Source organism: Mycteria americana, chromosome 2, assembly GCF_035582795.1.
Source record: "Mycteria americana isolate JAX WOST 10 ecotype Jacksonville Zoo and Gardens chromosome 2, USCA_MyAme_1.0, whole genome shotgun sequence".
NCBI lineage: Eukaryota > Metazoa > Chordata > Aves > Ciconiiformes > Ciconiidae > Mycteria > Mycteria americana.
The window spans coordinates 81,838,530-81,850,568 of record NC_134366.1 but is presented as its reverse complement, the minus strand read 5'-3'; the positions used below and the strand labels follow the sequence as shown (position 1 = coordinate 81,850,568).

The 12,039-nt window shown below is 34.6% G+C and overlaps 1 protein-coding gene across 1 annotated transcript in view; it reads left to right on the top strand.

Annotated features, from left to right (window-relative positions):
• EXOC2 (exocyst complex component 2) overlaps positions 1-12,039 on the top strand; it is a 120,512-nt gene that overhangs the window by 32,059 nt on the left and 76,414 nt on the right. The window contains exons 6-10 of the mRNA XM_075493938.1: positions 2,262-2,342; positions 6,209-6,354; positions 6,468-6,549; positions 7,063-7,165; positions 9,977-10,095. Coding sequence (XP_075350053.1) covers positions 2,262-2,342; positions 6,209-6,354; positions 6,468-6,549; positions 7,063-7,165; positions 9,977-10,095 — 531 coding nt within the window. The remainder of the gene's footprint in view (positions 1-2,261; positions 2,343-6,208; positions 6,355-6,467; positions 6,550-7,062; positions 7,166-9,976; positions 10,096-12,039) is intronic.

The window sequence follows — 12,039 nt, the reverse complement described above, 5'->3', positions numbered from 1 at the left end:
ATTTGGTCTTAAAATATCTGCTTGTGTTGTGGTTGCTGTTCTGATGAGCTTGCCTTTCAGTATGTAACATTAATTGCAGTACTGTAATTGGCTGCCCATGACAGGAACTGATGTATATAAATGGAATAGCCCATGACCGAAACTGATGTATATAAATGGAATAGTCCATGACTGGAACTGATGTGTATAAATGGAATAATATCATTAGAACCTTTAATGGTTTTGTTATTAAATTGTAGAGGTATTCTTGTAGGTAAGTGGTGTCCACATCATATATAAAATGTGCTACAGTTAACAATACACCATCTTTTAAGATAGATCTCTGTTCCTTAAAATATGCAAGAATCTCTTAGTTTTAGTTCATTTCGTTTAAGTGTTGATTGTCTTAAGAAATATGGTGTCCTAAATTTAGATTTATCTTTTTCCCCTCTAATGACTCTAATAACAAAAATAAAGAGATGCTCTTGCATTTTCAAGAAAGCAAAGCTTCCTAAATTTTTTGTGTAGGATCAAGGGATTGAAATTTAGATGTCTGAGAATAATGGCATTTTCTCTCTCTCTCTCTCTTTTTTTTTTTTTTTTTTTTAATCACACACACCCCCTCCTTGCCCCCCCCCCCCCCCCCCCCCCCGAAAATTCTTCCTTTGAAGGAGGCTGGAGACTATCAAGGGCCATCCTGTTTCAGAATAGCCACCCTCTCTCACTGCTTACAGTAAGACTGAGGCCACAGGGCTGCTTTACTGAAGGTGGTTTCTGTCCATGTTTGCTTGTTCTTAATTTGCATCTACGTAGCATGGGCAAGTAGGGATGGCATTGTAGAGAAACAAGTTGGCAATGACATCTCTGTGTGCACATTATATGCAGTTTGGGGTGGTATTTTAGACTAGCTCGAGTATCACCCAGTGGATTGAATTCCAGGTATCTCCTGGAGCATATTAGGTATACTCATGGAGTGCATCTTTTCGTTTTATTTCATCTTAAAAGAATCCATTTGAGGGACTCAGGTTGCTCTGCCATGCAAACCAAAGCAAGATAAGCTGGGACAACTGGTTTCAAAACTGTATTTGTTTTTTGAAATAAAATATATTGTTACTTGCTTTCTTCAAAGCACTGGACATTACTGTTTTCAAGGGTAGCTTAGCTTCACTTCATTCTACTAAGAACCAGCAGGAAGCAGTAGGAGGTTTTTTAGAAGCCTTAATTTTATCTAAAGCAACAGGAACTGATGGCTGTTTGATAGAGTGGATTTTACATATGTTAACAGATTAAAAATTTGAAAGGAAAATCATATTTTTAAATAATTGTTTTATATATGCTGTATGCTTATATACAGGAACACTACCTTTAAAAAGAAAGGGGGGGAGGGGGGAAACACTGAGTTGTCCTGAATAGACAAGAAGGAAGGAAGGCTGTGTAAGAGAGGGGAAGGAGAAGAAAGGACTATCTACACTCCATTCACTGTTCATATCTCCAGAGTGGTATAGTGTAGTCAGGCTATGCTGGTAAATCTCTCCCTTTGTGAAAAATTATAATAAAACAACAAATTAATGCTCATACTATGCATTTCCACATCCATTAGTAATTCCACATGGAAACAAGAACTGGGGCTTTTGGCATTTTAGGACAGGAAAAAAATAACATCTCCCCTCTGTTTTTATATTGTTTTGAGCAAAAGCATTGCAATTCTTCTGTGTAATGGTTAATGCAGTGTGTTGCTACAAGATACTCTTAAATTCTGTGTTTCGAGAGTGCATTTTTATAGATGAAGACAACTGGTGGGGGAGTGTTCTGGCACTTGATTTTGGGGTCATCCAAATTCCCCATGACTCTTTACCCTTTAATTATTAGTAATTCCTTTTTGGTGAGATCGGTGTAAAAACTTTGTCTTACAAAGCAAAAGTATTTTGTGCTTAAATGTTACTTACTTTTCAAAATACTAAATTGAATTAACACTTGTACTACAAGACAGCTAATTGAGATTATTCTCTCCACATTTTTTTTTTTCCCTTGGGCATTAGTGTCTTGTGCAAGAAGATACAGGAAGTCTATGTCAAAGTAATGGTTAAAATTCTGCAATGTCTGGCTCTAAGCCCTGTGCTCCACTAGACTCTGCTGCCATGAAGCATGTTTGTATTTTTTATGTCTAACAAGAAAAATAACACTTTATTTTTAATTTTTAAAATGTTTAAAAGTGTCACTTTGATGTAATGTATTCCCACCTATTAAAATGTTCTGCATTTTAACTAGACACTTTATTCCAGCAATCCATCAAAAACTGGAAGCGGATGGAACGGAAAAAGTAGAAGGATCCATGACGCAAAAACTGGAGAATGTACTGAACAGTAAGTTTTGTCCTTCCAGCAGCAACTATTTATGGACTTTGGACTTTCTAACAAGCTTTAATATATTCCTAGGAATATGGTAGAAAGTAGAAAACAGAACAGTGTCTCTTGCCTTTTCCTGTTTGATGGTAGTGATTTTAGGGTGTGATAGTACATCTTTTGAAGTACATGGCAGCTTTTGCCATGACTTTCAGTGGTCTTCGTGATAAATGAATTCTGGTGGCACCTCAATTTTAAGTGTACAAAGAAAACAGGAGCTATGTGGATAGACAGAACTGTAGAAGGATGAGCAAAGCTAAATACTAGGATTGTAAGAATTTTGAGCAAAAGAGGATAAAAACAAATACAAACTGTAATTACAAGGTCTATTAACAGAACCTTTTTCACTTAATGTGCTGCCATTTAGACTACTTGGAATTAGCATTCTTTTTAGAAACTTTGAAAAGCTGTCAGTACTTTCTTTTCTGTTTCTCTGTATTAGCTGTAGGATTGCATTGAAAGATGGCTTGAATTTACTGCAGTTCGGTATGTGTTTCATCAGATCAAAAAAGTTACTTTTTTTAATTCTGGGACTTCTGCCAAGATAATTTTACTTTGTTTCATTGTGATTTTTTTCACAGAGGAAGGGATGTTTCCCTTAGTGCTGTATCAATAAGCAGGAATGACATGCAGATAGCTGACTCAGTGTTGGAAAGTCTGAGTGTGTTTTATGAAATCAAGAAAGTGACATGGAAGTTCACTGTTTTTCTTCTCTTGTATGAAGAAAGCAGTGACTGTATGTGTGTTTGTGTGGGAAGCACAAAGAAAGCAGGGGGGGTTGTGAGCAGCTCTAGCTCCTTCTGGTAGAGATTCATTAATGCTCACAATAAAGGTGTCGTTTGAACATTGTTATTCCCCCGTCTTGTTGCCTGGAATGCAAAAAATCCCCAAAACCCAAAAATCACCAAAAAAACCCAACCCAAAAACCCCACAAAAAAGTCACACACGCTATATAAAGACTATAGTGTGTGTCTATGTCTGCAGAATATTTGATATGTATAGAGTAGGAGAAAAAAAGCATTTGCTGAAATTTGCCAGTGCAATCCTCAATGCTCTGTGCGTTGTATTTATGCCATGTCATGCACCAAGCACAGATTCCTTGGAGAATACTTTCCCCTTTGACAAAATTGTGTGACAGATTTTAAATAAGAAAGCAAAAATTTAGGTCTGTGATATTTTCCTACACACACTAACATGAGGCAAATCTACCTATAATATATAATCGCTGTTCCATTTGATAAATGGTGGCTGAAATCTGTATGCAGGTACTGCAGACTGTCTTTTTCAAGCTGGATCTGTAGAGGAACTTGTGCCAGGCACTTCAGAGTGGTATTAAGTTTGGCTCTGCTGCGAAAAGAATTGGCTGCTTTTCCTCCTGATACTTTGCAAGTCATGATGGGTAGGAGGCAGGGAAGTAGGAATACAAGGATTTAAAAAGAGTAAATAATATTATGCAAAGTAGTTTAGAATCAAAGCTTTGTTTCTTGTCTGACCATTGAAAAGCTTCCATAATCCATGAGTAAGAGGGAGTGCTTTCAAAAATGACTTCAAATCTTTAGTTGAATTTTACATTTTATGGACTGTAGGTGCATATTTTGAGAGACAGTTGGTGCTGTGAGCTTGATTACAAACTCCTAAGAGTAAGGATGTTTTCCACAACATCTGAATGTATGTTAAGAGTGTGCCAAATTATTGGATTGAAATAGCATCGAATAGTAGAAGTACAATCTAGAGTTATAGGTGGAATTATAAATATATGGAGTTTTTGCTAAATTGCTAAATTTAATTGCTAAACAAGCTATTAAATATATATATATAAAAACATATGGTGTGCTATAATGAATTTCATGAGGAATTGTATCTTAAAGGAGGTCAATCAAATTCCATTATATGGTATTTTTGTCAGGCTGTATGAAAGACAACTGTTGAATAACTAGAGCTTTATTTTGATGTAAAAAAATTTGCACACAGCAGATGAATCATCTATTTTGAAAACATAGTGTGTCAATAGAGGACCTGAGTCTTTAGCCATAGACTTTATTACTTAGATTTAGATTATTCATCAGTAATCAAGAGATGAAGATTGTTAATGTAGAAAGGATTTGGAGGGGTAAGGAGGAAAGAAATTTTACAATATTTTTTTAGGTCTAAAAAGACAGACCTGTTCTGCATGAAGTATTGAATTTCAGTAAGACACTAATAAATAATTGGATATATTTCAATTTCTGTGTAAAAACAGAAAAAGTCCCCATAGAAAAAAGTAAAATCATTTACTTGAATTGAGGATTTCTACAGCAAATTAATTCATAGAGATGAAGGCATGTAGTTTTAAACTAAAGATGGAAATCGCTGTGCTATTTCTGCAGTTGTCAATTACCTTTTAAAAACATTTGTATTGAATTAAAAAAGAAGTTTTGTGAATATAACTTTAATTCCCAAATATAGTACATTGCTTCTTGGCTGTTAAAAGAATGGACAAGAAACACATGAATTCAAACAAAACAAATGTTACTTACTAGAAGGAGTTACAAAACAAGCATTTATTATAACCTCAAGAGAAAAATCATACTTTATCAGTGGTCTGTATTTAAATGTCCAGCTAGCTGTTTTCATTGTGTATTTCTTCTTAATGGATTAAAGTATTCTATTCTAAATGGTATGCAGTAGAAATAGCTATCCTGACAAAACTTTTTTTACATCAAGGCTTCAAAACTTCAACAAAGTTTAAACATTATTTAGATATAACAATTATTTTACAAAGACTACTTTTAACATGAGCAGGCCACCCACAGTGTTGACTAAAGAAAATGGCATGCAAGCCACCCAGCGAGACTGATGTAATTTTTTTCATCTTTGCTTAAAGTATAGTCACTAGACCAGATAATGTAGAAACTTCTACACGCAACGATCAAAAAGGCTAAAACAGTTCCATTTTTCTTTTTTTTTTTTTTTTGGTTAATTAAAAATGTCACGAGTTGAAAAATGCAAATATTCACATGCGATGTAAATCTTCCCTACTATAAATGAAATTCTATTATTCTATGTTAGGAAATTATCCTTATTACAAAATAGAATGCTTTTTAGTCTGGATAGAAAAGGTTTTAAGGCTATATTTAATGTATTTATTGAAGAATATTCACAGATATTATAGAAACTTAATTGCATGAAATTGTTGACCAAGGCTTGATCCTGTATGCAATGAAGCCAGTAAGACTTTTAGTGCAATGTGAGGACCATTTGTTTTCATTCTGTTACAGCGACCAGCTAGTTAGACTTTTTTCAGTCATGCCATTGTCTTTGACTTAATCATTGGTACTTTTTAAGTGACTCACTTAAATATCAAATATTGTTAATAATTTTTAAGACTTAATTTGAAAACGCAAAAAAATTGTTTGCAAAACCCAGTGCTAACTCTTAAAGCTATGACATTAATTAACATAATGAAATTATACTTTTCTAAAAAGAAAACTTTCTATGACTTTTTCCATATCCTGAGATGCATAATTTAGTTGTAAAATGTAGATCTGGAGCCAAAGCAAACTATAAAATATCTGCAGCAAAGTTAAGCATTTGAAATAGGAAAGAGTGATTGTTTTTAATTGCACAGGGGTCTTACCACATTAAAATGCTAAGTGGTTCGCTTTGAAATAGTATTTCATCAGTTGTAAAATGTTAACACAGTTGAACAAAAAAGTATAAAAATTGAACAATAATTACTCATTTGCTCTAAAAAAACTTGAATGACTCATTAAAATGAGGAAAATCTGTATGTCATTTGAACTGCTTACTTACTCTACTTTTTCTTATTTTCATCCTTTTTTAAATAGGAGCCAGTAACACAGCAGATACCTTATTCCAAGAAGTTCTGGGTCGCAAGGACAAAGCTGATTCAACGAGAAACGCACTTAATGTTCTTCAGCGTTTTAAATTTCTTTTCAACCTTCCCTTGAATATTGAAAGAAATATCCAGAAGGTATAATCCTTTAAAAATACTTTTTTATTTGCTGAAATTAGTCTGTTACCTTTTTCTTGACAAATGTTTGTTGTTTGTTTGTGTGTGTCTTTTTTTTTTTTTTTTTTTTTAAGGGCGATTATGATGTGGTTATTAATGACTACGAAAAAGCCAAGTCACTCTTTGGAAAGACAGAGGTTCAAGTATTCAAGAAATGTAAGATATGGGTTCTGTTATTTTGTTTTGGGGTTGGGTTTTTTTTGTTAACTTAAAGGCTAAAAAGCACATAGTAGCATAAAGAGCTTTATGTGGATTTTATATGGATTTTAATCCATAAAAATTATGGATTTATAGGAACCAGTAACTCTGAGCAATATTTCTGGCAAGTTTTCTGAGTGAAGTATATTCTACAAAACGTGAAATCACAGCTAATTTTATTTATTTATTAAGGCTTGATATTACTGGACATAAAAAACGATTACAGTAATTAAAATGTGACTTTGGGTATCTCTCACTGGCATATTGTTGGAAAGACTTCAAAGTCCAGTTTTCTGTTTTTTATAGAACTGTTGTATACAAAATTTTCAGATGTGGCTTGTTATAAAATGAGTTATATTGATTTCCACATTAACTCCAGAAGTGTCTGGTGTCCTAGAAAAATAACATAATTCTCAGTTCATACCACTGCTGAAGGCACACATTGGATTTATTTCCTCTCCCTACTCCTAGATTATGCTGAAGTTGAAACCAGAATTGAAGCTTTAAGAGAACTTCTGTTGGATAAGCTGCTTGAAACTCCATCAACATTGCATGATCAGAAACGTTATATAAGGTAATCATTTGACTAGTGTCTTCATCAGACATATGGCATTAGATGTGTATTTAAATGTTTCCTAAATAGGGTAGTGACTATTTTACTATGGTTTAAATACTAATTTTAAAGCTTTAAGTAGAGTGTTTTGAGACTTTATGATATATAAATAACAGCAATGGATTGGTTCTTGATTGTTTATTGAATGATTGAAAAATGGTTCTTGAGTGAGAACAATTTAACAAAGGATAATTGAGATGGAATTTAATTTTTTAAAATCTTTAAGGCGTGTTTAGATTCTGCTGCTTCCTCTAAACCATCATATTGCAAATGATGTCTGAAATGATTACTTGCAGGTTGCAGACCTCAAAATAGATTCCTTATTAACTTGTCTCACACTTCAGCTTGACTTGGTGTTGAAATGGAATCTTCCTGAGTCAGATAATAGGGAGGTTTTAATCTAGGCTGTCATTTAAATTTGATTTTGGCTCTCTTATTACTCAGTCTAAATAATGTAGTTCCTTTATATTTCATGAACGTGAAACAGCTCCCCGGTGTTCACTGAAATTCCTAGGTTTTCTGTCATTCACAAAGCTGATGTCGAAGTCTGTTGTAGGCATACTGACATGAGTTGGTCGGACCTTCTACTGGTAGACCTTAATCTGCTTTGCAGTCCTTGGAGCCAAACTTTAGAGTGCCCTGGAACATCTGATGGCATTACTTAGAAAGCTTTTGAGTTTTGGATGTTACTAGGGCTCCTAGTGTGGCTTGACATTCTCAGTGCTTTTTTTTCAGTTATCTTAAAAAATGTAGATCAAATGCGCTGTGCAAGCAGCATTCTTAAAACTCTGACACCTTCCTGAGGTGTTCAATGTTTTGTATGCTCACCAGGCCCATAGACTGACTTTCTGTGTCACTCTTGAAACCTTAAAGAGCAGCTTCTTTATCGAAGCCAAGTCTTATGACCTCTTCTAAGGGTTCTTTGGAAGAATCGGAGTTGTATATGTGTTTGATTCTGGGTTTGTTTTTTTTTTCTTCTAGTTTTTCTCTAGCCCCTTACCTTGAAGTATTGAATCTTTAAAAATATCCCAGCCTATGTTAAAGCAGACTGTGTTAATGTAACTACCAAATGTATTCCACATGTAGAACAGTATAATGAAGGAGAGCAGGGAGTGGACAAATGTGGAATGATTTACTTCTAATGAATTAACAGAGTCCCAGCATACAAAGCGATTAAATTAGTTTCACTAGTCTAGATATGCTAATTGGGTTATACTAGTGTAAATTTTCTTGAGGCAAGGTATGAAGAAAGCTTTCTTCAGAGCGCTTCAGCTAAGAGGAAATTAACAAAATCCTAACTGTAAAATTATTTGCATAAAACCTACTATTTTTGAGGTTTTTTCTTCCTTGATATGTTTGCTTTGTATGTCTCCAATGTCTAAGGCTGAGCAAGACCTGAAATACTGTGGTTTCCCCCCTCAGATATTCAATGTTTATCTTTATAATGAGGCTTCAATTCATATTTTCCTCACATTTTATTACGGTATTTACATGGGTATTTATTTTATACTGTTGAGAAACAGTTTACCATATCACTTAACAGCCAAGTAGATGTATTTTTTCCAAGACCAGTGGTAACTATTTTGTGTCTAAGCAAAGACTAAAGTTCCCCTTAACGCTGAGGAAGGACTTGAGCTCATAATTTACAAATCTCACCCTGTCAAAATGGTTGGTTGTGTAATGTTCTCATCCATCCAACCAATCCTACTTTGGCAGTTTATTTTTTTGTTCAAGAACTGCAGACAGTTCTCAAAGAAGACAGAATTTTGCAAGACGGTCCTAATTAACATTAGGTATTATTGTAGTAATGCAGCTTTTGTGAAGGAGTTAAACATTCCCTGCACTGCTTAAGATAATAAATCAGTGTACTTCACCTTGAGCATCTTGAATTTTTCAGTCTGTCCTGAGTCTCATTAATGCAGAATGTAATGGAGCGCATTAAATAGTAGTGCAGCTACTGCTTTTTGAAAATACGCTTTGAAAGTACTATCGTCAGATAGTCTTGAATGCCATGTGTTAGACTGTATTACTTCTGTGTTCTCTTTGAAATCACAGCAGTGGGCTTCTAATACTCCTCTCTCCCCAGAGACAGAGGGTGTTTTGCTTCTGTGTATTAGAAGCCCCAATCCTTTTTGTTGTCTCTCCCCTCCCTTTTTTTTTTTCCCAGACTGTGTGTGCACAACCTAATAAAAAACCAAACAAGCAAAACCAAACCAAAACAAAAAACCAAAAAATGTCAACCACCAAAACAAAAGAACCAGGAGCTTGGTTTACATTTGTTTGTGCATGCATGTGCTAAAATTAATGAGCCGCCAAAAATGAATTCCTTCTGTACTTACTTGTTAAGGTTATGTGATGATACAATCAGGACATATAAAGTGGGAAGAAAAATACCGTATTTTCTGTGCTTGAGATGTCATCAATGATTCCAAGTGAAACATGAAGTACTGAACTGCAACCTCGGCAGATAAAGAGCTTGGTTTCCCAAGTACTTTACTAGAGGCAAAACTGAAAATACATATTAATGTGATATTAAATATATATGGTTTTGTTTATTCTACAAGGTTTTTTGATGGAATTCTGCTTCACTAAATGAGTAAGGGAGAATGCAAAGCTTGTGTTTGCATTGGGTATAAGTGTATCTTAACTACTCTTGAATTTTCAAAATTATGTTAAAAAAAAGGAAGTATTTCTTAGTACATCTTTGGTCTATTTTAATGAGGCCTTCAGTGTGTCAAGTCAGAGCTGTGATTTTTGGACTGGGTTTTACAGATATCTTTCTGATCTTCATGCTCCTGGGGACCCTGCTTGGCAGTGCATTGGTGCTCAACATCAGTGGATTCTGCAGCTCATGCACAACTGTAAGGAGAGCTATGTTAAAGAACAAAAAGGCAAGGATATATTTTTGTTTTATATATATATTTGACACTTAGGAATTTGGCATTGCCTTTTATTTGACAAGTTTTAGTGTACAAAAGATATTTGGGGTTTTTTTCCCCATCAATTTTGATAGCTTTTTACAAAGTTGAATACTGACTTGTATTTTTTTCTTTATTCTATTATAAAAACAAAACAGCAGTTGGAGTTTTCTTTTTGTTTAACTTATAACTTTTAAGCACTTTACATGGGAAGAGCATTAAATTTCAACCATTTATCTGAAGTTTACTGTCCTCTCAAAATACTTCTTTGAGGTCACATAAAGTTTGGATTGTTGTCTGAATCTGCCAGTTAGATTTTTTTTTTTTTTTTTTTTTTTTTTGGGTCACAATATATGCCATTAGTATATGGATATGCAGGGCATTGGGGCATAGTGGAATAATGAGTAATTTCTTGATATGCAGTCAATGATAATATAGTGTTCTCTTGTTCTTTGTTCATGTGCAGTTTCAAAATTCGGTTTCAAAATTCACTGTTCAGGCACAGACCTGTGAGTTGGACAAATAAGATATTTAGACAATGTTATATTAAGACCAATATGAATAATTAGTTGTATTCTGTCTTTGTCTTTGCCAGTGTTGCTCCTCAAAGAAATGCTCATAGGTATTGCTTTCAGGTGTGGCAGCAACATAGCTACCAGTTAACGTGATCTATCACATTAGTGTATTTTCAAAAGAGAATAGGTGGGAGGCTATTGGTCTGGCATTTCTAGTAGTAAAATCTGAAAACTGGATTTTTTTAATTAGAAAATGATAAGTAGTACCTTGTTTCTCAAGAAGTCTTACTGAGTTTGCTGCTATTTCTGAAATGAGTAGGCATATTGGAATCTGGCCTCTCTTGGCTTATAGGTAACTCCCATGTTTAGTGTTAGTGCGTGTATATCCCAAACCAAATAACGTGTTCTCTTCTGAGAAACCACAAAAATTTTACTGAGTTGGAACTGCTGCAGAAATGTGCTGTAAAATTGCTGCAGGAGGCTTAAACTGTCTTTAGCAGAGGTTACGACATCAGGTATGGAGTTCACAGGGTGCATTGCATATGACAGTGATATTGGTAAGTTGTTAGCTTAAAGCATGCACAGACCATCTTTGTTCCACAACATGGTGTGGAGTGCTGTGAGGTCAGCTGGAACACCGGGTTGGTTTCTTGGCCTTTTGGTCAAGATTTGGAACACTTCCAAAACCTCCCCATCTTTCCTCCTCATCAAAATCCTGAGAATCCCCCCGCCCCCCCAGCTATCAGGAGCAAAAATAACTTGTAAGAACGGCCACGGTTAACAATTCTAAACTTTCTTTTTCTCTGCTCACTTGCAAAAAGTTATGTAGCCATATCTCATCTTCTTAGCAAGACAAATAGGGGCATGAAGATACTAAGTGTTCAAGACTTTTTTTGTTGTAGTAGTCTGTATAATTTTGATACGCATGCTCCAGTAAATGAATGGAAAATGTTGCTAAATTCTTGGGTTTCTCTCGAAAATCTCAACCTGTTTGGTGGTTTGCTTGCAACAAATCTCCTTACCTCAGCCTTAATATCAAAGGGGCTATTATGTTAGTAGCTTTGTTTGGCTTACAGAAGAGGGAATTTAAATAACTTGAATGCCCAGTAAATGCATGTATGAATAGTTAATACGTAGTGCATATATGAAACAAATGCTAATATATTATCACTTTTATTAAAGAGCTCATCAAATTTCAGTAGTTTTTCTTCCAGTCTTTTATGTGATCCTTACTAATGTAGTTTTTGTACAGATTGTAAAATACTCAAGAATTGATGGAATTGCTTCTTGGTGGAAGTTCATGGAATTTCTCACTTATATCTAGTAGGACAAAGGAAGGTTGCTAGATGTGTTTTTTTCCTTTCTGTAGATCTTTAATTTTGGCATACACCAGACAGGAGAA